This window comes from Caloenas nicobarica, chromosome Z, assembly GCF_036013445.1.
Source record: "Caloenas nicobarica isolate bCalNic1 chromosome Z, bCalNic1.hap1, whole genome shotgun sequence".
Lineage (NCBI taxonomy): Eukaryota > Metazoa > Chordata > Aves > Columbiformes > Columbidae > Caloenas > Caloenas nicobarica.
Window position 1 is genome coordinate 106869846 of NC_088284.1, and position 23293 is coordinate 106893138.

The window sequence follows — 23293 nt, forward strand, 5'->3', positions numbered from 1 at the left end:
CTTCACTTAATATTCGGTATTAGTAGTTAAATATTAGTAAATATTTCATTAAAATGGACTTGGTTCTGATTTAGGAAAATCATCAGGTACGGGATGAAGCCAGAAGGGTGCAGGGGCACCCTGCCTGGAGGGGACACGTCCCCCAGGGACTCTGTGCCTTGGGACTTTCGGGGGTATTTGGGCCAAGAACCCCCCGGGCATCCCGGTGGTGCCTGAGGGAGCAGCTCCAGCCCTTAAGAACTGTAATATTATCTAAAGTTAGCCGCGTTACACCTTTTAATCACTTCTCTGGCAAGTAAACCTTTTACCCAGCTAGTCGGCCAGAATTGACTTTACACCAGATCTCTCTTCCCCCCTCCACAGATACTTTTAATCGCATGCAGCAAATGCTGCTCCAGCGGCTCCCGGGGGGAGCAGGACCCTCTGTACGGTCACAAAAAAATCACCACAATTTCTCATTGTTTTCTCCTTTTGCTGGATATTGCCCAGTTTGGGTTTTGTTGTTGTACGGTTGGTTGTTTTTGATGGTGGTGGTTTTTAATTTCTCCTCCTTTTCTTTCTTTCTCCCCAGTGCACTTGAAAGGAGATGCTGGAAGGAAATGAATATTCACCTCCTAAGTTTGCTCACGTGGTTTGGCAAACTTTCCTCACCTCCATCCAGTGCTGGGCTCGGTGTGTGCTGGCACTCGGTGCCGCTCGAGGAACGACGCCGTTTGTCTGCTCCTAATGTCCAGCGATTTGCCACCGGCCGTTTTGCCTCCAAAGCTTTAATATTTGCTGCGATCCGGGCCGGCCGGGCGCTGCGCAGCCACGGCCGGGGCTGCGGCTGCTGTTCCTGGGTCGGGGGAACGAGTTGTGCACTTCGGCAGGTGGGGATCTTTTTATTTCCATTGATTTTCAGTTAATAAATTTTAACCTTCTGAACCCAAGGCGGCTGCTGATGGGACTTGTGTAGGAACCAGTGGGGGCTTGGTTAGGGGACACGGGCACCCCTCGGCTGGTGACACCAAGAAGACCCCAAAGCGGGGGTTTGAGGCTTGAAAAACACCCTGATGGGGCACATGGTGGTTATTTATTTAGAAAACATGCACCTGAGCGGGGAACCCACCGACCTCCCTCGCCCCAGGGCTACCAGGCAGCCTCCGTTTTTCCAGGCAGTGAAATGGGTTGATTTTCCATATTGAAAAAGGACAGGAGGGACAATACAAAGATCCAACACATAAATCTTCCTAAAGGTCCCCTCTTCCCTCAGCACCCCACGCCAGAGCCCTCCCACGACCCACCTGGATGAAGGAAAAGCCATTTTACCATCACATTCTCAGCTGGAAGCCTTCCCCGATGGAAAGCCCATGTCACTGGGCTGTGACCCCCCCACTTTTACAGTCCCACACCTGGGGTGTCAGGACATCTTTCTTATTTCTAGAGAATTTATTTGCACCTTTTGGGAGGTGTTTAGGGTGGGGGTTTTTTTGTTTTCTCTCCAAAGGTAGTTTGGAAGAGGAGAAGTTGCTTGGCCGTTGCTCTCAGTGCCGGCGGCGACACCCAACACGGTGTCTGGTGTTCCCGGAGAGGAAGAGCATTTTACCGGAGAGATTTCAGAAGGGCCACCCTGGATGCATTTGCACCCAATGCCATTGGAAACGCTGATGTTCATGCTATGGGGCAGGCAGGGGGGCAGCAGCAGCGCGGAATCTCGCAGCCTGATGATGTTTGGTGCCTCTTGGGAAGCAGCAGCAGCATCACGCGGAGTCCTGCACGGACGGAGCCTCCTGGCTTCCTGCGAAAGGAAACTTCTAATCATTTCAGCTGCAGAAGCAAGGCTTGAAAATGCAGGCTCTGGAGCCGGGAGGTGAAGGAAAATCAGATAAAATAGACTTGTGAATATGATTTTGAGGTGAGACTCATGATTGTTTAATGGACCAGACTGATTTAACTGTTTGTGTCACTGCTGGCTGGTGCAGCTCTGGCTTTTTGCCGTCCGGCCAAGCGAAGGGTCCATCCCCGCTGCCCCCGCCAAACCCCGGCCGTTCGGCCGCAAGGGAGGGTCAGGGATTCATCTGGACACACCACACAGCGCAGCCAGGAACGCCTGAACCCTCGAGGTCAGCAGTTCAACATCGTGCTGTTACGCCCATCTCAGATACTTCATTTCTAAGTCCTCATCATGAGACAGACCCGTGGAGGCACGGCTGGATCGTAATTTGGGGGATTTCTTCTTGGATGGTTCACTGGAAAGGGACTTCAAAGGCTGCTGGAAGAGGACCATGGGCATGAGCAACATGGTTGGTCATCCAGCTCCAAAACCAGGGCAGGAGCACGGGCGGGCTTGTGTTCCCTTTGCAGTCTGAGTCACCCCCACGCACATCCCTTCAAAACCCGCTTCTTCAAACAAACACCGCTCTGGGAAAACAGCCGCATGAGAAAAGCAGAGGTTTTGGGTGCTGGAGGCAGTTGGCCTTCATCGTCCTCGCTACCTGCACAAAATGGATCGTCATCTTCCAGCCACCATGTTACACCCGGCTTTGCTTTTAAGGATAGTCTTATCTTCGTTCACCTAAGAGAAAGCACTTGGTCAAATTTAATTCAAAGAGAGATCAATTAGAAAAGGCTGTGATAGACAGGTCACCGGCAACTCCTATAAATCGCAGGTAGAATTTCCTCCTTTGCCATATAGCAGTTTGAGGTAGGAAATGGCTCATTTGCAAGCTAAAGGTTTAATTAGGAGGAAAAAAAAAAAAAAAAAAAGGTCAGCAGAGATCAGATGTGAATTGCAAAGAGCTAAAGAAGTTTACTGCAGCAATGTATTTATTGAGAGCCGCGCTATGGATCTGCTCCCTCTCTGCCCAGAATGCCAATAGCAACCCTTCGAATTCTTCCTTTCGACAGAAAAGTCATCGATAACACATGGGATGCTTTAAAACTATTTAGCACCCACTTTCTTCTTATGATAATCAAAGGGCTGTGCTAAGACCCAGAGGCTCCCTTACCCATCTCATTAATTGTGGATCCTTCTTTCCAGGTCGGGTTTCCAGAATGTGACACCCTTCGGGTCGCTGTTTCCTCTCCCATCCATCGCAATCTGAGCTCTGCAGAGGGTATTTACTGCTCCTCCTCATCAGGGACATAGTCGCGATGTAAATTGTGCCAGAAATACCCATGTGATGAAAATTCATGGTGTTTCTTCCCCACCTCACTGTTTTCTGGATGGTGTTTTGGGCGTGCAAACTGCAGAAGTAAAAGAGTTTTGTACGAGCTCTCTTGAAAGCAATGGGAGCAATAGTAATGTGATTATATGAGGTTTTAGCTCGTTGTGGAGAGCACTGAGCTGGCCTAAGGCAGTAGAGCCTAAAGTAAAGCCACACCATCGATCTCAGCTCCCAGTGGTCTCAATGACCTTTGGGGTCCGGGCAGAGGGGTCCAGGGGACGCTCAGCGGCATTTTGGGTGCTACCAGCTCTTTGGGCGGCAGGAGGAACGTCAGCCCTGCGTCCCGCTTCGCTTTGAGGAGAGATCGGCAATTTCGCCTGAAGCAACGCTACGTTAAGAAGGACAGAGAGCAGATCAGATTGCAAACCGATGTCATTAAACAGGCAACGTTAATTCTCAGCACCTGAGACTCGAGTCCTCCATGCAGTGTCGACCACACTAATTTCAACAATTTCGGCAAAGCAGATCAGATGAACAACAGGCGGAGGAGGGAGGAAGCTCCTCGGCTCTTTGGAGGACCAGAAACTCACAGCACTTGTCAGTCAGCAGTTCAGCTGCCTGGTAAACTATGAAAACTAAAGCAAACACATCATGGCTCTGAGGCTGGAAACAGAAGAGCTGTAATTATTTAGAAGTTAAACCATTGCCCTTGTCTCCAGATACAGGGAGCAAAACGCCACAGCCCCTGACACATCCAGCTTCCCACAAGGACACGTGACGCTCCTCGTGCAGAAATTCAAGTGTGCCTCTAGAACGCTTCGGATTCGGGTGCGACGTGGATAAATCATTAACCATCTCTTCCCGACATCAGATAAAAGCCGCGTTACCTTGAGGTTCCCTCGCCGTCGCTGAGCGCGTGGGGGAAATTCAGCTGTTCTGACAACCAGATCATGTTTGATATCACCCGGGCTGACTCGATAGAGACGTCAGCTGGGAGAAGATAGCACAAGTCTGCCTGGCGGTTTAATTGGCTTACACTTTTGTAGATCCTGTTTTAAAAGTAAGGCCTTCGAAATGCGATTTGGACAAGCGAGTTGCGCGGGGCTTTAGCCTGGGCGGTCTCGCAGCTTCCTCAGCGACAAAACCAGCGCGGCTCTGAGCACAGGCTGTATATACAGTTGGATTTATGGAGTATTCATTATTTTAATAGCACTTGTTGACTTAGGGTCAAATATCTTTTTCCAACATTTTTTTTATTGAAGGAAAGAGCCCGTATGTCACAATCTCATGCCTCATCTAATTGGATAAGTGTTTCCTTTGTCCTTGAAACTGAAAAGTAGACCGCGTATCCAGGAGCTACAGGATGAAAAAGCATCTGCCTGTGGTATTTGGCATGCCTCAATTAAAAAACCCGCTGCCTGGGCTGTCATTTTTTTTTTTTTTAACCTTTTTGAATTCTGACCAGAGCACTTCTGCTCAAGTTCAAACAGACCGTCCTGAAGGTCGAGCTAGGAGTATGTAAAAAAAAAAAAAAAAAAAAAAAATATATATATAGGAACAATATATAGAACATTAATATTTTACGTACAATGGAAAAGAGGCCGGGATCCAGGAAAGCCAAGTTCGGAGCGGTGTGGGAAGCTGGGGAAGGGCTTGTGCGCTCGCTTCCCTCCAGCGTTTCTGGGAGATGCCGCTGGCACGGAGCTCAGGTCCGTTCACGAGACGCGACTCCCCTCCCTGCCAGGCCCACAAATCTAGCGCTCGATATGCACAAAACACTGCCGTCTTTAAGAAATAATTGAAAAGGTGCACCCTGAAGTTCACTGGATCGATCCCTTTGAATTATTTTATTTAGAAGACACTTCATTGTGTCAAAGATTTAACGGCGAGGTTACGATGCCCAGCCTTCAGAATGTCAATGCATTAAAACGGAGCGTTGCAGGGAATGTCAAAATCCCCCATAACGTACACCCAAGGAAAACTGCCAGATTTATGAAATATGAAAATTATTATACAGAGTTTAGATAAGACATAGGCTGCTGGGGAAAATCAGAGTGGGGCCAGAATCTTTCTGCGCGTGTCGTACAAGGAGTAGGACGGAATTTAGCAGCCTCACTACGGACTCTTGCACCTTTCCCTCACGTCCCTTCAAGCATTCGCTTCCCCAGCCGTACCTTTTGAAATGTGTGTATTTTAACGTGAGCAGCATTTCCCGGCACACTTGATTAAATACCTTCCCTTGTTATTTATTGCACATTGAACAACATATCTTCTGCACGTACCGCCGTCGGACACAAAGATCTCTGCTACCCAGTGCAGAGCTCAGCATGTCTCAGGCCAGAGCGGTTTTACTGCAACGATCTCCACATGGGGTTGGAGCTGAGAAAACTCCAGCAGCAGATCAGGGCTCTCTGCTTATTAAACGGCATTTCTGGTATCTGAGAATTACCCTACTTGACTACATTTTACATTTCTTGGTGCATGCGATAAGGTTATCATACAGAAGACGCCCAAAGGTTTTTTCTCTCTCTTTCTCTCCTTGGGGAATTTCTCTCTTCGGGTGCTGGAGGAACAATTGCGATTCCCCCAAGTACTTCTAGGCGGTAAAGTTTCAAGTGAAGCGGGAGGGCGGGGGAAGGAATGACAAGTCCTTTTTACTGAAATTCTCTCCCCAAATGGATTTGGCAGAGCCCGGCTCTGCTGATCTTAAGGCAAGGTTTATCGTTTGTGCAGGCTGATGCCTGAAGGGGGAAAAGATCTTTGAAGTTGGGGAATGATGGAAGGGTCTCCCCCCTCCTCTCCTTCACACACATTTTTTAAGGGTGGAGACTGGGAGATGCTCAACTGCCCTGAGTCAGGAAATTACATGACAAATTAAACAATTATGTGTTTTAGGCTGAGCATCTATTTAGACGTTTAGCATCAAACATGCGTTTAGCATGAATTCCACGGGCATTTATACTTTTCCCCGTCACCTGCAATTCTACGCTGTGTTATTTTACTGCATGTCAAGAGCTCCCCCAGTCCAGGATCTACACCCTGAAGAAATTTATTTATCATTTAACTTTATTACAGAAGGCACTGCCTGGTCACTGTTGGAGTGACAAGGACTATTTCCTTAATTACTGTACATTGATAATAGCATTTACTCTGGCAGATCCAGTGCTATTCAATCAAGCAAGATTCAATACAAAAAAAGCTGATTTGCCAAAAAAGAGATTAGCATAAGTGCCTACAGTCACATTCTATTTTTGAAGGTAAAGCTCCTGTGTCTCCGAGCTTTCTTGTGGGAACTTTATAAAGGGGGATTAATCTAGTTTATCTCCTTCAAAAGATATTTGGGGAAATCGCGGAGAGTCACCATTTAGGCTCTTTTGGTAATAATTTTCTCTAAACATGCAAAATAAAGAACTGCACAGAAAGTGCTAATCAGCAGTAGGAAGGTATATTTTTTCCTCTTACGTGGACGCAGACATTTGTTGTGAAAAACTCTGTGTTCCCATTTGCTATTGCTGTTCTTTGTCATTTAATCAAGGACTGACTGTAGCTGTTGCACTTTAAAATTAAATGCTATTATTTATGGTAGAACTTGTTCTAGTTAAAAATGCAGACCTCAGCACAATGTACGTTTGTAAGCAGAAGGTTAAGCAGGACATTTTAAATGGTAAAGCAAAGGGCTTAATCAAGGCTGAAGAGCAAAATGCAGTGGGATAACAGATATAGTAAATAGGCATTAATCACCTTGCAGGCTTAATCCAGGTATTAGGCAGTCTTGGGGCTAATACGAAGACTCACATAAGGACTCATTCTACCAACCCTTAAATAAGTGAATATCTTTATTCTTGGGAGAAATTTCGCCAGTGTTAAAGGCCCTTGTAATATCAGGCCTATGTTACGTCTCCGTAAAATGATCAGCACACAATTATTTTGCCTGAAGAAGATCTCTGAGTTAGGAGGCATGTGGGAGTGTGGTTCAAGAAAGGAAAAAAATTGGATCACCAGAGCATAAGGAACCACTTTTCCGTGTGGGTTTTTTTTTTCCTTGACACTGTCTATTACTGTCACATCAAAATCCCAGCTAAGTACTTCTTGCCAAAGATGGACCAGATAAAATCATGAAGCCAGTATCATCTCATGGCAGACAGCTCACTGTCTTAGTGACAAATTTAGTGACTACAAATCCAGGCTTAGAACAGAGCCCTTCCCTAGCCATAATCCAACACTTGCACGCTGGATTTGCGTTTAACTACTGAGGAACTCAGATTTCCGTTTCAAGAAGATAATAGCACATCCATAGGTACGAAATTCACTATACAAAAGTTCTTTTATTAGATGCCTAGAAAGATTAAAGTGCTTCTCCGTTTAACTTAACATCAAAAATTCCAACTCCTTGTACAAACAGACACGTCATATGTACTGACACACCAGCGCACAAAGCCCAGCCTCCAGCCCAGGCTGGGTTTTGGCAAGCTTGCCTTACCTAGCCCTGAAATAGAACAGGCAGAGTCACGGTCAGCACGACATGAGCGAACCTGAGGAAAGGGGAAGGAGAAGAAGGTGGGGAACGGGGTAGACGGCCACGGTTTATCTATTCAGTGAATAGCAAGATGAAAAAAAAATCCACAAACCTTTAATTGTGAATGTAGGAGAGGGACAGTGATGTAACTGTTCCCAGGGAACACTATTCTTATTTTGTAGAGGGAGGTGAGCCAAGATACTTAAGCTCTAGAGAACCTTTAACACAGGAAGCTATTTATCATAACAAGCTTGGTTGATACTGCTCCCATACTGAACCAATTAGATTAGCCTATTTCGTCATACTTCATAACTTGGGATGATAGGTTTCCAAGCATGGTACAGTGCAGTAATTGAATTTTGATCAAACACACATGGCCCATAACCCAGTATGTGAAACTTTCAGAACAGTTCACAGCTTTTAAATATCCAGTCAACATGTTGCCAAAAGTACAGGATGTACTTGATGCAAGTGGGAGAGGAGGGGGGGGAGCACGAGTCCACGCCGTAACTTGGTACAGCTGTAAAACAAACATTTTTTTGTTCCGATTCTGTTCCTACTTTAGCAAAGGAGTTGGGAGGAAGACAGTGAATGTCAAGTAAGTCGTTTTTCTCCCCAGCCCCCACACTCCCCAGGCACACATTTCCCTTTTAACATTCTTAGATTACCACCACCTTTTAAATTCACTGTACTGTACTTGCACACTGTATTAGACACACCAGCAATTGTGTTTGTTAGCATGACACATCCATTGCTTACACTTAGTTAACAAAATAACTTAAAAGTCACATGCATCATCCTCTTAATAGGGTTATAATCAATGGGACCATGGAACGAAAGCCTTAAAAATTACCCCCCACCTCTGCATTCCCCAGGCTGCTGCCTCTGCCAACACAATCCATATGGTGGGCAGTCTCCTCAGGCTCAAGGTGAACACTCCGCCAGTTCTTTGCAGGCAGCGAGCTCCTCTTACATGTTCTCACCATGTTTTCCCCACGGTAAACCCAAGGAACTTTGAAGACGACTCTGCATAAAGGAAACAGAATACATGAATAAATTCATTCCTACAGCTCTACTGACTCGGGGGCAAAGCGCCCACTGCAGAACAGGTTCACGACATGGAAAACGCCGCGCCAGACTTTCTTTTGAGTAAGGCATGGCTATCCATATCAAAGCTGCTCCCTGGCCTACAGCTAAGAGTCTGGCATGCTTAAGCGATGGAGCAGGAGATCCCCAACCTCTGCACGTGGAGCTGCCAACTCCTTTCTTAGCTTTGAATGCTTTGACCGAAAAGGCAGCTGGAGGCAGCTCTGGGCGTCTCAGCTACCCCAAGGGGAAGCACCAGGGCAGCCAACACCTTCGCTTTCATCGAGGGGGTGCAAATGACATTAAAAAAATCCCCCAAAACCCAGGAATTACTGCTACAGCCCTCCAAGAAGTGTAGGATCTGCCGGTTTACCCAAGCGCTTCTAGTTGTGCTCTGTGGATCGTCTGCCTCCGAGCCGTCTCCCACACCTGCTCTGGAGCACAGCTGGGGTGGAGAGGCAGCCACAGGTTCCAAGGGGAGAAATGGTGCTTTTCAGATCTAACAAAACATACATCTCATTTTGTCTTGCTGTTGGTTGGGGACAGGTATATTGCCAAATTACAGCCATCACCCTGTCAGAGTGCAGAGGCTGCGCTGGATCCACCTCCCTCCCCACCCCGCTCCCCACTAAGTTCTGATGCTGCAGAGAGAAGAGGAAAAAAAAAAGAGAAAAATAATTTGGTGTTCAACTTAGCAGACTTGGACCAAGCCTCAGCTCAAACCAAGGTTAAATAGGCCTGTTCTAAGCCTCTTAAACATAGGATTTATATAGTAATTACGGTAATGGAAACTGATCTTTATAATTTTTATACTGCCTAAAATTCTGCTGTGTCATACGCATCTGCAGCGCCTGAGAACTGCGCTTCTCGGAGAGAGCACTGCAGTCTTTAAAGCAGCCATTCAAACATCTAATGGAGAATTATCGGAGCATGAGCATGTTCGAGATTCTAACGAAGCACAAAGAGTAAGAATCAGAAATCCTCAGTTCGCATTTGAGACAAGCAGTATTTTTTACACATTTTCTTTTGTTGGGAGTTTATGAAAGTAGATCTTTGTCACATGGGTGTAAACAACATTGAGGCTGCCCTTTTTATTCTTTTATTTCTTTTCTTTTCCTTCGCTACAGTTTTAGGTCTAGAGAGTGAACACAGTGCAAAATGCATCTTGGTCAGACAGACTCCTCACATCCACTTTCCAGACTCCTCTGTCGTGCAAGGAAAAATACCCAAGTGCTCGGTCTTTGCTGTAGGATAAGGAACAACTTCCGAAGATTCAGAGATCTGATAGGGGGTTTGGCTCCACCTTCAGGAAGCAGAAGGCAAAGAGACAACACGGTTTTAAGTTTCAGACATACTTTCTGCAGAAACTGAAGCCTACAACCCCCTCTTAGTGTCATCTACTGCTTCCCAAAGTGTCTTTGCTTCATACACATATAAGATTCCCTGATCTGGTGCTCTGACATTTCGACATACTTGATGCAGCTCTGAAGAGTCCAACTCCTCCTAGAGGTACGTGAGAACTTGTGTCAGGATGACCAAAGGTACCTGATACATGAGCAGAACTGATCTATGAACAAAAGTAAGAAAAAAGCAGCTTTGAGGTGAAAAATATTGTCACCGTATCAAATATCAGCCATTCACACTGTCAGCACTAAGGCTTCCATACAGAATGCAATTTTCTCTTGTAATTCACAGAGATTAGGGAAGTTCTCTGGGTAACACAGATGGATTGACAGGAAGAAAGTGGGAAGAGTCTTGATCAAATTTGTCTAGCAAAACACTTAAGCATATGCTTAACGTTAAGGTATTTTTTTCTCCTCAGATCCAGGCAGAAGATGCAAATGGAATAACCTCTTGCGCTTCACCTCCCGGCAGACTGATGCAGGTTGAACCCAGAACACAGTAGCTGGTTAAAATGCATGATTTAAATGAATTAAAATGATGCATTTCTCAAAGAAGCCATATAGTCACCATTTATAATAATGAAAATGTCAAAGTAGTCAGAGATGAGTTTGAAAGACTGTATGATGTATTAAGGAATTAATAGGCAATCGTACAATTAGTGACAGTCCTATAAGGCAATGGAAACATATAGATGCCTGCAAAATCTCATCCTTGGCATTTCCCCAACTGGGTGCTTAAGCACCCAACCTTACTGTATTCAACATCATTTTCTGGAGTGAACAGGTTTGAAAACTGCAGAGCAAGCAACAGGAATGGTAGAAATGGACTAAACACCTAATGAATCTAAAACTAAAAAAAACCACCCACAAAACACTGAGAAGAGATGCAAGAAGACTGAATAGACATAGCTGTGTAAGCAAATCTAACTGAATATACTCCTGAGGAACAAAGGAAACAATTCTTGATGGGGTGACAACAGATGTTCTCCAAAAAAAAAATTCTAACGGAGCATTTCAAACACAAAGACCTTCCTGTGGAGCTGAGAAGTTTTACTGGCAGACGTACAGTAATACATCTTTGGAAACATAATAAAACCTAACATTTTAAGGTGTTATCAGGTCCTGAAAGCAGAAGTGAGATCTTCATGTAGTAAGTGGTGGGTGGTGGTGGAGGGGGAAACGGTGAGGGTAACAAAATACTGTCACAGGAGTTGCCATAGCAGAGTTGTGATTTAAATCGCAGGAGGAATAACTAGTCAGAGAGTTTGTTCTAAAATATCTCTAAATCTGGTCTTTTGGAAAATGAGCTCTAAACACAAGTGAAAGATGTGCAGGTTGACACAACCGAACAAATACAATCCAGAGTAACTCATGAGTACAGGGAGCACGCCTAGAGTACAACTCCTTTTGCACTGTGTGAGGAAATGCAAAGTGCCCAAAGGTGAATGTTCCTACCAGCTACTGCTCTTTCAGATCATGGTTAAGCACATTGCAGAAAATCCTAGAATGGACATAAAAAAAAAAGGACAAGTTTATGGAGTCATTTGTGCATAACTGAACTGCACTGGTACTTAGGGAAGATTTGGATTTAACTCATGGCTTGGATCTGCAGCATCTTCAGTGAACAGCTTTATACAGGTTTTTAAAGTCTTGGCACTTCCAATTCTTTTTTTAAACTCTGGGCTTTACTTTTTATGTTCTTTATTTTTACAGATACAGAATAATACATCTCTGTCTCGTAGGAATGTTAAAAGGATTCCTTACCATCTGCAAGGCCAGCAAATATCATTTTATCTGGGAATGCGGCAGAAGGATGACATGGACTCATAGTCTAATGAGTTTTATTGCTTTGCAACTGTTTTGGGGAAAACAATCCAGACAGAAGATTATTCCAGTGCAGTCAGAGCAATCACAACTACACAAACACTCGGATGGACAACTTGATCGACAGGAGAATGCTAAAGCAGGCAGCAACACAGAAAATCATCATAGGACAGACATTTCGATAAATATTACTGTCGCCAATTTATTATTAACACAGTGGGACAGCTTTACATCTTGCATCACACTTTTCGCAGCCCTTATGGTAAACATGCCATATCTGACAATTACAAGATGAAAACAAAGACCTCACTAACTCTCTCCTGGCCCCGCAGCACGATCTGCTCGCTCAGTTAACCCTCTCTACACCTCAGCCGGGCAACTACACAGCACAGAGAAACACCGAGATGCGTGTTCAGATACAGAACATCATTCCAACAGCAACCAAGTTCCAAAGGTTACGCTGTCTGTGGCACTAATTTCCAAAAGGCTTTACAGACAAAGCAGACGGTTGTGAAAGAAGCGGAAAGTTGTTAGCAGAAGATAGACGATCAAGTGGAATACCATCTAAAGGGAAGAGAAATAAAATTCTGCTAAAATATTGCTCTGTTGTCACCTGTGGCTTCGCTCTGACTGCTGTGACAAAGCAGTGCGGTCCTGATGAGAGCGTGGACCAGTACCACGAACCAGAGCAGCAGGATGGAAGAATCCCACAGCAGCGCCCGTCTCCTGGAAGGTTGACACACATTTTCCATTTCTACAGAAATGCTGTTACTTGGAATATCTAGCCCTTCTTTCTGCTGGCTACTTGGTTTCTGGGATTAACAAACTATCCGATGGACCTTATAACTCATCATATTTTCATCTGATTCACACAAAATAGCTCCTGTATTATTTTACAAATAACGCAGCACAAGATGGACTGCTGAAATCATTAAGCCAAGCCCTCTATTATTTGTACGCATGGAGATACATTCTAGAATGAAATCTCACGTGATCTTGTGCGCCCAAGAATATTTTTCATTATTATAATATCCATAGTATATTCCTATTTTCAAAGGTATGTTATCAGCTTCACGATTAAAACCCAAAAAGTAGACAAGTCACAGGACGATCTTAGCCATGGCATTTTTTTTTCACTCAAACACTTATTTCCCATCCACTTCCTGACTGTTTTTGAAAGTATCTCAGGAAGGAAAACTGATATGAACAAAAAGCAGTCAGTGAAAAGAGAGACAAAAGGGAGATGCAACAAATATCAGGCAAGTGAACGAAGCTGAAAGCGTGTTCTTATCTCTCTGAACACACAAGTAAAACGCACGTTAGCAAGTATTCAAAAAATACATCTTTCTTGGGTGAAGGAAAGAATTGATGTTAAGCACAAAGTATTACCTGTGGTTTATTCTCATAACCTGACATATCACGTAACGCTGATTTAGAAAAAAACGGGTTTACAAAGCTTTCTGTGCACCAGTTTTAATGTATGTTTTAAAGAGACTAAAACCCAAAAATCGCACTTTAAAAAAATCAATTTAGGAAGCTCGTTTTTTGTTATTCCCTTAAAAATACCACTTGTGGACATATTAAGAATATTTCCAAAGTTTCAGCTGAAAACCAAAAGAATAGCCCAAATTTTTGAAAAAGAATGGACGCTGAAGTTTTTATCACATGGATTTCTCACTCAGTTACTACCAGTTTTAATCAGAAGGTGAAGGGAATGTTTAAAATTAGTCAAATAACATGACGATTTTGTTGACATTTTCTGCGTGTATATACTTTTCTCTAAAGAAACATCTAGGTAACTCCTGGCTGTCTGAACGACTTCGGTCAAACAACTTCGAGGGACATAGAATTTATTTCACCAACACACAACTGATCTAAAATAAGAACCTTTTAAGGGCTTTATTCACTGTTTGACATTCTGTAGCTGTAAAACACATGCACCAATTTCTTTTCGGAAAAAGAAGGTATATATTTCACTGGGGATGGTTGCAAGGGAGTAAAAAAAAAAAAAAAAAACCACCAAGTAGAACAATTATTTCCTGTTCTAACCTCAGGGCATCCCAGCATCCACCCTCCTTTTTTGTGATGTGTCATCTATGATTCTCTTTTTATGAATCCATATTTCTACTGTTGATCAAGCACTGACCAAATTTTGCAACTGGATCAAAATTTGTCTTTAAACTTTAAAGAAACAATTATTTCAATTAATAGAATTTCACAGGATACACCAGCACAAGATTTAGGGCCATCTGGATTTTAACAGGATAGTAAGAAAGGCAGTTTCTGTGGTTTTGGGATATTTATGTTCATTTACAAACTTGCCACACATAGTTACAAAACAGACCCCAAGTGTAATCCTGGGCCATCCATGCTAAAAGTCTCATAAATTTCAATGGACTAAAGATCAGCACCGTTATTCTGAACAAGTCTTTCTCCACCTCTCTGTAACACTCTAAATTATATTTACAGACACAGAACAACAGTGCAAATCGCAAGTCTGCACATTTCACAAATGGTACGACTTAGCAACAAACGACGTGCTCACGGAAATAGAGCAGCCACAAAAACTTGGCACCTTTCAGATAAACACACTCAATGAATTTTCATATTTTATCATCTTTGTTCAATGTATATTTAATATTCGGTTCTGATGCAGTCTAATTAAAAAGTCATCAGCAGTATCAGTGGAAAACTGGATCCTTTTGTAAAAACAAAATGCGCCTCCGCATTTGTGACACTTACTGCCAGGGTTAAGGATAGGTCTGCATTTTCCTGAAGGTTGCGTTGGTAATTGTGAGCCGAGTGAGCCTGGCTCCATAGTAATCTATAATGTAGCTGGAGCCATCGGAAGGTCCAACGATCTACAAGGGAGAAAGAATCAAGACTTTTCAATATGAAGCGAAACATACACTTTGTGCTAATGTCTCAATTACTGCTAATTTTCCCATCATAAAATTAGTCATGCTTAATTAGTCAAACAGAAACTAGATTTATTTTGAAGTTATGCTGTAGTATAACTATTTTAGCGAGCACTGTCTCAGAAGGAACATGTCCCTAGGGCTTCTAATCAACCAAATTACACAGCCAGGCGCTGGTGCTGGGTTAAGCCGATGAGGATTTGAGTCACAAAATCAGGCTAACAAATAAGGGGGCTCCACACCGCTTTTCTTGAACAAAGGAGGGCAGGCAGGAGAGAATTAGGTTGATGACAAGTATCTTTGAAATACTGCACAGGTAAGGAATGGAGAAGAGAGAAGATCATGGCTTTTTTTGTTCTGGAAATGATAAATTGATGTGGGGTAACCAGGGAGATGAGTAAGGAGAGATGAAAGATACTCTCAACTGTGTCTGTAAGTGATCTGAGCCAAGATCATTTTGATAGCATAGAAAGGAATTTCGGAATGCATTTACTTTAAAAGACACATATACAAAGATGTATACTTTAAAAATATTCTTCTATAAACCCATGTAAACAATTTCTATACCCGCAATGCGTTTTAAGTCCATCATAGGCAATTTGTCATTCACGCTAAATGGATGCAATGTCAAATAAGACAATTTGGCACTTTCATGATGTCACAAGACATCACCCCAGCTGGGGATTTAAACATCGTGAATCCTACAGTTACAGCTCTGGGGTGACGTGGGACTTGTATTTGGAGGAGAGGCAGAAACAAAAGTGGCAACGTCTTCCCTCCTGCACGCTGCAGGGACACGCCGGGTGACACGCTCCGTCCTATAAAGCACATGCAAACACGGGATTCTAGGGACGGCAGGACATGTCATGCAAATTCCAACACTCCGAGTCACACAAAGAAATCATAGGTTCTGACAAAGTGAATTCTTGGTGCTATAGCTTCCGAGCTGTCCGTGACAAGTATTTATAGATGGCTAATCTAATTTTTAGTTCAAACAACAAATACATTGATATTTTGTATCCATACTCTACAACCTCAATCTACAAACAGAGCTGAACCAAATGCCTTGATTTTTCAATACACCAACGTTCTTAAGGGTAAAATGCTAACAAAGAATTAGCAATCAAATCAAAGCTTCAAAAAACACAGATTTGTATCTTGTTTTGAAAGCCCTGACTTACCTGCATTGAAATAAGTATGAAATCAATTAAGCTACCAATTCCACAAAATCCTACGGTGCAGAACTTTAACAAACCTAAAAAAGGAAAAATAAAATGTAACTGTAGCTTTAAACCAGCCACTAAGAAGTCCATAGGTTACTGGTGGCAATCGCACCCCAACTCTCTCCTCATCCTATCCAAAAAAATGCATATAAAAATATGCATATATATATATATTATTTTTTTTTAAGAAACAGACCTTAACTTAAAGATCTTTAATTATCAGGGGGAAAAAACCAAACTGCATATTCATATTTCCACATCCTGAATATACTTCAAAGATTTTAAACATTAGTGATTTTTTTTAAAATCAGACAAATATTTTTAAACAAGGAAAGGCAAAAGCTGAGAATCAAGTTACTGGAAATTTTCCATTCTTTGACTGAGGCACAGACAGAAAAAAATCCCAACTTGAGCTGCAAAATTATTTATGAATAGAAAGAGACTTTCTACCATCTCATGAGCTGCAGCACATACTGATTTGATTTCCAGAACGTGCTACTTTGGAGAACCATCCTTTGTATCATTTTTATGTTTTGCTGAAATAGGAATTTATTTTCAATATACATATATATATAAACACTTTTAAACTGGTATTCAAAAATGTTATTTTTTGTACGAATAAATGAAAGATTAATAGAAAATATACAGGGATAGCAACCAGCAGATAAATGTTTCATTGGAAGTTGCCACGCAAGGCAGACTTAATTTGGAAAATGCCTTCAGAAGAAGGAGGCTGTCTTAAAATGTTTATTTATTTTGTTTAAATATCAGCAGCTTCTCGTACAATTGATATAATACAAGGAGTACTATATATATAGTAAGGAATACAATATATAGAATATCTGTGCTCCCCCTCTCTCAGAAGCAGGAGTGTGTCCCACAAACCAGCTCCTCTCCATCTCCTGGTCCTGAGGCTGTGGATGGAGCTGAGGGGACGGTAACTGCGTATCGGCTGCGGGAAGAGCATCCCACCCTCTGGATAAAGCTCCCAGGGCTGAGAAGATGAAACTGCCCCGATTTATAAACTCCAGGCTGACAGTTTCTAATCTCTCCATTGAACCACATAGTAGTCAGAATAGGGAAAATACACCTAATGACCACAAAGATGAAATAGTAATATCAGGACAGACTTTCAGTGGATTAGAAGAAAAGCCTGAGTGTATTACAGCTAAAGCGATGCCACTTAAAATGTGCAAAAACCTAAGCATATAATTGTTTAAAACAACTTATTCCCATCAGCCGATGCGGGAGACTTGCAGCAGGCAGGCACAGTCAGCCTGGGGATCAGTAACAAAACGTGAGGAAACAGCCACCTAAAGAAATGTCAACCTCAGGAAACGACAGGACGATTAAATAACAAACTCTGGTGAACAGTTTACTTTGTCATTATCTTCATTGAGTGCAGTCACCATTTAAGATATTTATTTGTGATGCTCCTTATACCATCTCCTCTCAAGCTCTGGTCCTGACCTCTTACCTTGCTGGTTGCAGCAGCAGTTCCAGTTTACCTGAGGAACTGGCTGTTCCATTATGTCACTGGACGTAGAAAAACTGTTTATGAACCTGGCGTATGTTTCTGGAGGGCAGGGTGAAGTGGATTTTTCAGTTCCTCCTCACTTCCCTCCCCACAAGCAGATCACACTGAGAAAATAAACTGCTCCGAAGCATGGGGGGAAAAAATAGTTGTTCTTAGGCAGGAATAACTTATGGTTTAGTTCACAGCGTGTGGGAGAGGAAGAGGTTGCCTTCCTGGTTTCTTCATATTCAATAGCTTGTTTGTATTTGTCTTCTCTTTAAGCAAGAGAAGGAAAGAAAAAAACCAAAGAGCATTTACAGTCTGCATTACACTTGCAAAAAAATATTTCAATGCTATTATCTTTCTTTACCATTTTTTGCCAAGGCACGGATGACCTAAAAAATCCCCAACCATCCACTGTGAAGGAATCCAACTTATTGATTTAAAAAAAAATTCTACTCTTGTCTATTTGCTTTTGTCTTCTTTACCTTCCAAAAGCTTGAAAACTTGACTCTGCAAGAGTTTAATTTTAAGTCTTTTAACTTTGGTTACTGGCTACAAGTATATTCCAGCAGAGTTAAAAAGCACGAGCCATAAAGAACTTCTATATAAGAATGAAGGATTTATAAATCTATACTACTACAATACATTACAAAATAATTACTGCAAATTATTATTCCAAATCCAATTGTTTAACAAAAAGGTGCACCTTATTGATCGCTTCCAAAAATGTGTCTGTTTGTGAAACAGATGGACAAAGTAAGTGCTAATTATAGAATCTCAGGGAAATAAAGATGCACATCTTAACACAAGCTTATCAAGAAGGACAGATAATGTTATTAAAAATAACAAGGGTTTGCATTTAATGGGCAGAAACTCAAAATTCCTAGCTGAAGTGACAGTAACATGCATAGCTTTTTCCAATTAATTGCTCCATGCTATCTAGACTTAAATTTACTCCACTTGTCCAGCTCAGAAACAAAGCCGGTAAAAGCAGTTCTAACATGCCGAGGTATTTCCATTATTTAAGAGCCAGTGGCACCATCACCCTGGGAATCAAGTCCCAAAACCACCAGCCAGAGGTAGGTCTCGTTAAAGGTCCCAGCTTCTGCAGAATTGTTATTGATAATATGAGCTATACTGCAAGTATGCATTTTCCAGAATAAATTCCATATCCCAGAACACTAGATTTACTGTAAAGTTTCTCCACTCTTTTCCTGGTAAAATCAAGCATCATTTCAGTAGCTGGCGTACCAGTCAAAACCACTTCTGCTTCAGTGCCTCACAAAGAATGCTGTGGTAAACATCAATGTAAAGCAAATGGAAAGCAAAATTATGAATAGCAATAATCATTGTTGCTTATTAGGATTTTATCTGTTGGACAACTATATATCCATTTGTCACCACTCAATCCAGCAGAATAGCAGGCTGAGGATAATGCAGGATTTTATCTTACTTGACACTAAAGTAATGATTCTAGCTGTAAACATTAAAACCATGACTGTCAGCCTTCATTACTCAAAATATAAATATACACCTACAACTCAGTCATAACAATAACCTTTACCTCAAATAAAAAATAAGAAATAAACTTACCTAATGCAGGATAGCCTAGATAAAATCTATCTGCTCCCAACCACCCAAGAAATAAGGACAGAGCCACGGCCACTTTGTAGGAGTATCCATTTCTGCCAAAAGAAACAAGCAATGTAGACAATGACTGCAAAATACATTAACTTCTACTTTTGAAAATTAAAGTAGTGACTCATTTGCCTGCTGCTTCAGCTTAAAAAAAAAAAAACAAACCAACAACGCAGACTTGTTATTTATCTTCAATTAGCAGACACAGAATTGATAATGTTAAGCTTTCAAATCGGGTAGGCATCCTCCATAAAGCAACCTCAGCTGTTGCAACTCAAGTATACTCTTGCAGAATACAGATTATTCTGAAACTAAATCATGATCCCTTCTCAAGAGAGACACAATTCAGTTGCTGACACATTCCCAGTTTTACAGAGCACTTCCTAACGGTTCAGCCCTACTGAGACAAGCCTAGAAAGCTGAGAGGTGCACGTGTACTGTCTGTAGGCATTAGTCTCACACGCAGGCAAATCGAGAGGAACAGGACAGACAGGTGGGATGTCAGCAGAGACAGGAACTGCAATGAGATCCGAAGGAGAAATGAACTGTGGCCACTGGCTGAAGAAGCTGCAGGAAGGATTCAACAAAAAGGGCAAGTCATGTACCCACTGACGACACTCTAAAGGGAAAAACTCATGAATGAAAAGAACTGCCAATGGTACAAAGACATACAGGGGTAGAGAAGTACTCTAAAGTGAAGCATCCCATGGTTAGCCATACAAAATAAACAGATATAAAAGGCTTTTTGAGAGGTAGCCTCATTGGTACCATTATTGCCAACAGCTGGAGTGATGTGGCCACTTAAACACCTGGAACCTTGTCACTCCTGATGGGAACTTTATACTAATAAGAGAGCTGGAAACACAGAGCTGCCCATACTGGAAACTGCTGCATCCTTTGCTGCATTGGCGAGCATATATCTTCTGCAAAGGAAAGCAAACCCAAATGTAATTAGAACTTTAAAAATATTCAATAATCTACTGTTTTGATACGTGCACTACTGTGTGCCAGCAATTACTTAATAAGCCCAAACTAAACTCTTGGTTGACAGCTGAATAAAATTCAGAGCTTCACAAAGACAGTAGCTGAGAAAGGTCCAAGCACCTTTATTAAGCACTTTCAAGGCCAAAGAAAGATCTACCTTTTTGCTTATTATCTAGATTTACTGACTTTAAAACTTAATGGCATCATTAAGTGATTAAATCATGACTCTTACCTTAACATTTGTTACTTAGTGCTTATTAGCAACACAGAACATACTGGGCATTCCTGGAACCTAATGTAACATAAATTATCATCTTTAGAACTGTCTTGTTTCCACTGTAAAGAACACTAATGGTTTTATTTGAAAGTTGAGGTAAGCTGTTGGACATTGTTCATCAACTACAAAGTGTCAACAACCCTCTAAGGACTCTAAAGCATAAAAAGAGCTCTTACATACAAGGTGGGAACATAGTTTAGTTTGAGATGCTCCTGATCAAAACCAGTAAGAAACTGAGCGCTTGCCTATGCAATGAGATGCTTTTAAAAGCAGAACATTCTGCATCCTGGTCAACATCAAAACGAAGGGCAGAAGAAATCTAAAGGGAAAGCATGTTAATACTGTACCGAGGCTGCATCTACTCTTGTGTACGTGCTGAAGACTGAACCAGCAAGGAGCAAATTAACCCATCCTAGGCATCTAAACTGTGATTTCTACAACTGGGTAAAAGATGGAATTTATATTCAGTTGCTGTTCTGATTTTTCTTGCTTCTCAGCCAATTTTTTTTTTCTACATATGTTTTTTCCAGCTGCCACATTAAAAACTTTTTCTTCCAGCTCCCCCACACCAGTTGATGACAGGCAGGTACTGCTGTTGGCCACAGTGGCTTCTGGGCTCCTCCAGGGTCTCTTAGCGCTGCACAAAGATCTGTCCACACGGGATGTCACGCATGTCACAGAGTAACGTTTTATGGGCTACTTGCCTGGAACGGCAATACTTGAACAATGGGCAGAATCAGGGCCCGCGCACATTAAGCAAAATACATGATAGAGTATCAATTTGGGGAATTCTAGAATTTGGAAAAATATCTACTTCCAAACCATCAAATTAAAAGCAAACCAAAGCAGTCCTGACTCCGAGTACTTCTTTGCTGGAGTAACCTTATTGGCGCTTACAAGCTCTTCCTTGAACTAGTCCTAGGAGCAACTTGAACACATCCACGTATACAAACATACAAGATCTCTTGGTCTTTCTCTAAGACAACTGGATCCCACAACTGTTCTCTGGGCTGCTGTTAAATTACAGTTTTTGGCTGATTTGCTCCTTCCAAAAGCGAGGGATAGAGGTGAACCTGCTGTCCCCATGCTCTGGGGACAATCCTGCTCTGGCAAGATGCCTTCTCAAACCAATTTTTCTGTGCAGTTATTTCTGCCAGAAGACAGTTAAAGTTTCCATCAAAACTCAGGTAAGATGCTGGAAAATCTCTCAAAAGCAGCAGAAAGGGCAGGCCTATTCTTATAATACCAAGCTGGAGATTCCTGCTTAAAATGATGTTTCTAACACTCGGATAACAATCAAAATGCCTTAGAAAAGGCTGACAAAATGCACAGTGATTACATCACTTTTTTTTTTAAACAAGCGTACATATGAAGGATGGCAATATTAATCTTGCTGCTGTTTTTAACTGGCTTTGGGGCTTTATCAAGGGCATGCTCACATACATCTTCCTACATTCACAGTTAGATTTTACTGGAATTTTCAGCAAGCCCACGAAGGGTCCTCTTCCTCTTCTGCCATACGAGCAGTCACAGGATTGGAAAAGCCACAGCGAGTTTTTTTGGTAGTGTAACCATTGATTATTTCATCATAAATAATAGCCAACATCAAGTAATAGACATCATAAAAAGGATAACACTTTTCAGCCTACATAGATTTGTTTTTTCAATTAATAAATGTAAATGAAATAAACATTTAAAAAATGCTCCTAGAAAATATATTAAACCAAAAAATATCTATCAAAAAAACTCCAAACATAAGAATTACTGTCTGCTTCAAAGACGAAGCGATTTTATTAAACTAGTATGACTCATCATATTCTCAGTACCCATCACAGATGGGGCTGAAACGCAATTGTTTCTGGACAAAAATGTGACTGAAGTCTAGTTTGCTAGCATTTAAATTTGATTAGATGTAATAATATGTTTTCTTCAATTTGCTGAGCTTTGACTATTGAGAAGACTAAATACGGAGAAAATATTTATGAAACGAAGAGGCAGAGCTGTACTTCTGAGTTAGGCAAATTATTGAGCAGTAAGTATCACATCAGAGTTATTTGTCCACTAGTGTGATAAGGAATAACCAGCAAATATTACTGGAGTTTTAATTTCCAAAGATTCCAGTAGGACAAAAGAGAAAGGCTCCTGCATGAATCCCACAAAAAGGAGAAACAAATGGCACTGACAGGTGTTCGCTGATCATTAGCATTGGCCAGTTGGAACGTTCATTGGTATCCAGAGCTCTCCATTGCTCACAAGGTGCTTTAGAAAAACTAGGTCCATCATTTTCACGTTTCAGAAACAGGCTCTTAAAACACACAGAGGATTTGATTAAAAGAGGTTTTTTGAGAAACCGGAAAGAGACTTAAACTCCCCCAAAATTCATGCACGCTACAACTTCAGCTGCAGCGACAGGCACAATTTAAACTGCCACAAAGCGTTATTGCCACAGACCAGCCCAGTCCACCCTGCTCCAGTCTCTCTAATTCTTGAGCTGCCCTCAGCCTCGTGCTGGCACCAGCACTGGGAGCGACTGTTCTGTGACTCAAACTGGGGAACGGATCCAAGGCAGTGGGGAAAGGGATGGAGACGTGTCCTGGACAGCCCTTTTCAGCACCTGTGCGGATTTTAAGCGTATGTGAAACGTAGCCTTAGCATTTGGGGCAAATTTTAGCCAAGGTAAAGTATTAACTGAAATACTAAGGTAAAGCAAAGATGCAAACATAGCCAAACAAAGAAAAAAGTGTCCAAGGCAGAGACAG

The 23293-nt window shown here is 42.1% G+C and overlaps 1 protein-coding gene across 6 annotated transcripts in view; it reads right to left on the reverse strand.

The window, feature by feature from the left end:
- The window catches only part of TM2D1 (TM2 domain containing 1), a 34371-nt gene that overhangs the window by 6609 nt on the left and 4469 nt on the right, over positions 1-23293 (reverse strand). The window contains exons 4-8 of one of the 6 annotated variants that reach the window (XR_010607843.1): positions 19229-19320; positions 16075-16148; positions 14718-14836; positions 8523-8688; positions 2991-3225 (exon numbers count right to left, since the gene is read on the reverse strand). Coding sequence is in view for 3 of the 6 variants with exons in the window: in XM_065656463.1 (XP_065512535.1) it covers positions 14726-14836; positions 16075-16148; positions 19229-19320 (277 nt within the window). In the remaining 3 variants the exon portion in view is untranslated. The other 5 variants (XR_010607842.1, XR_010607841.1, XM_065656463.1 and 2 more) reach the window with 5 other exon arrangements.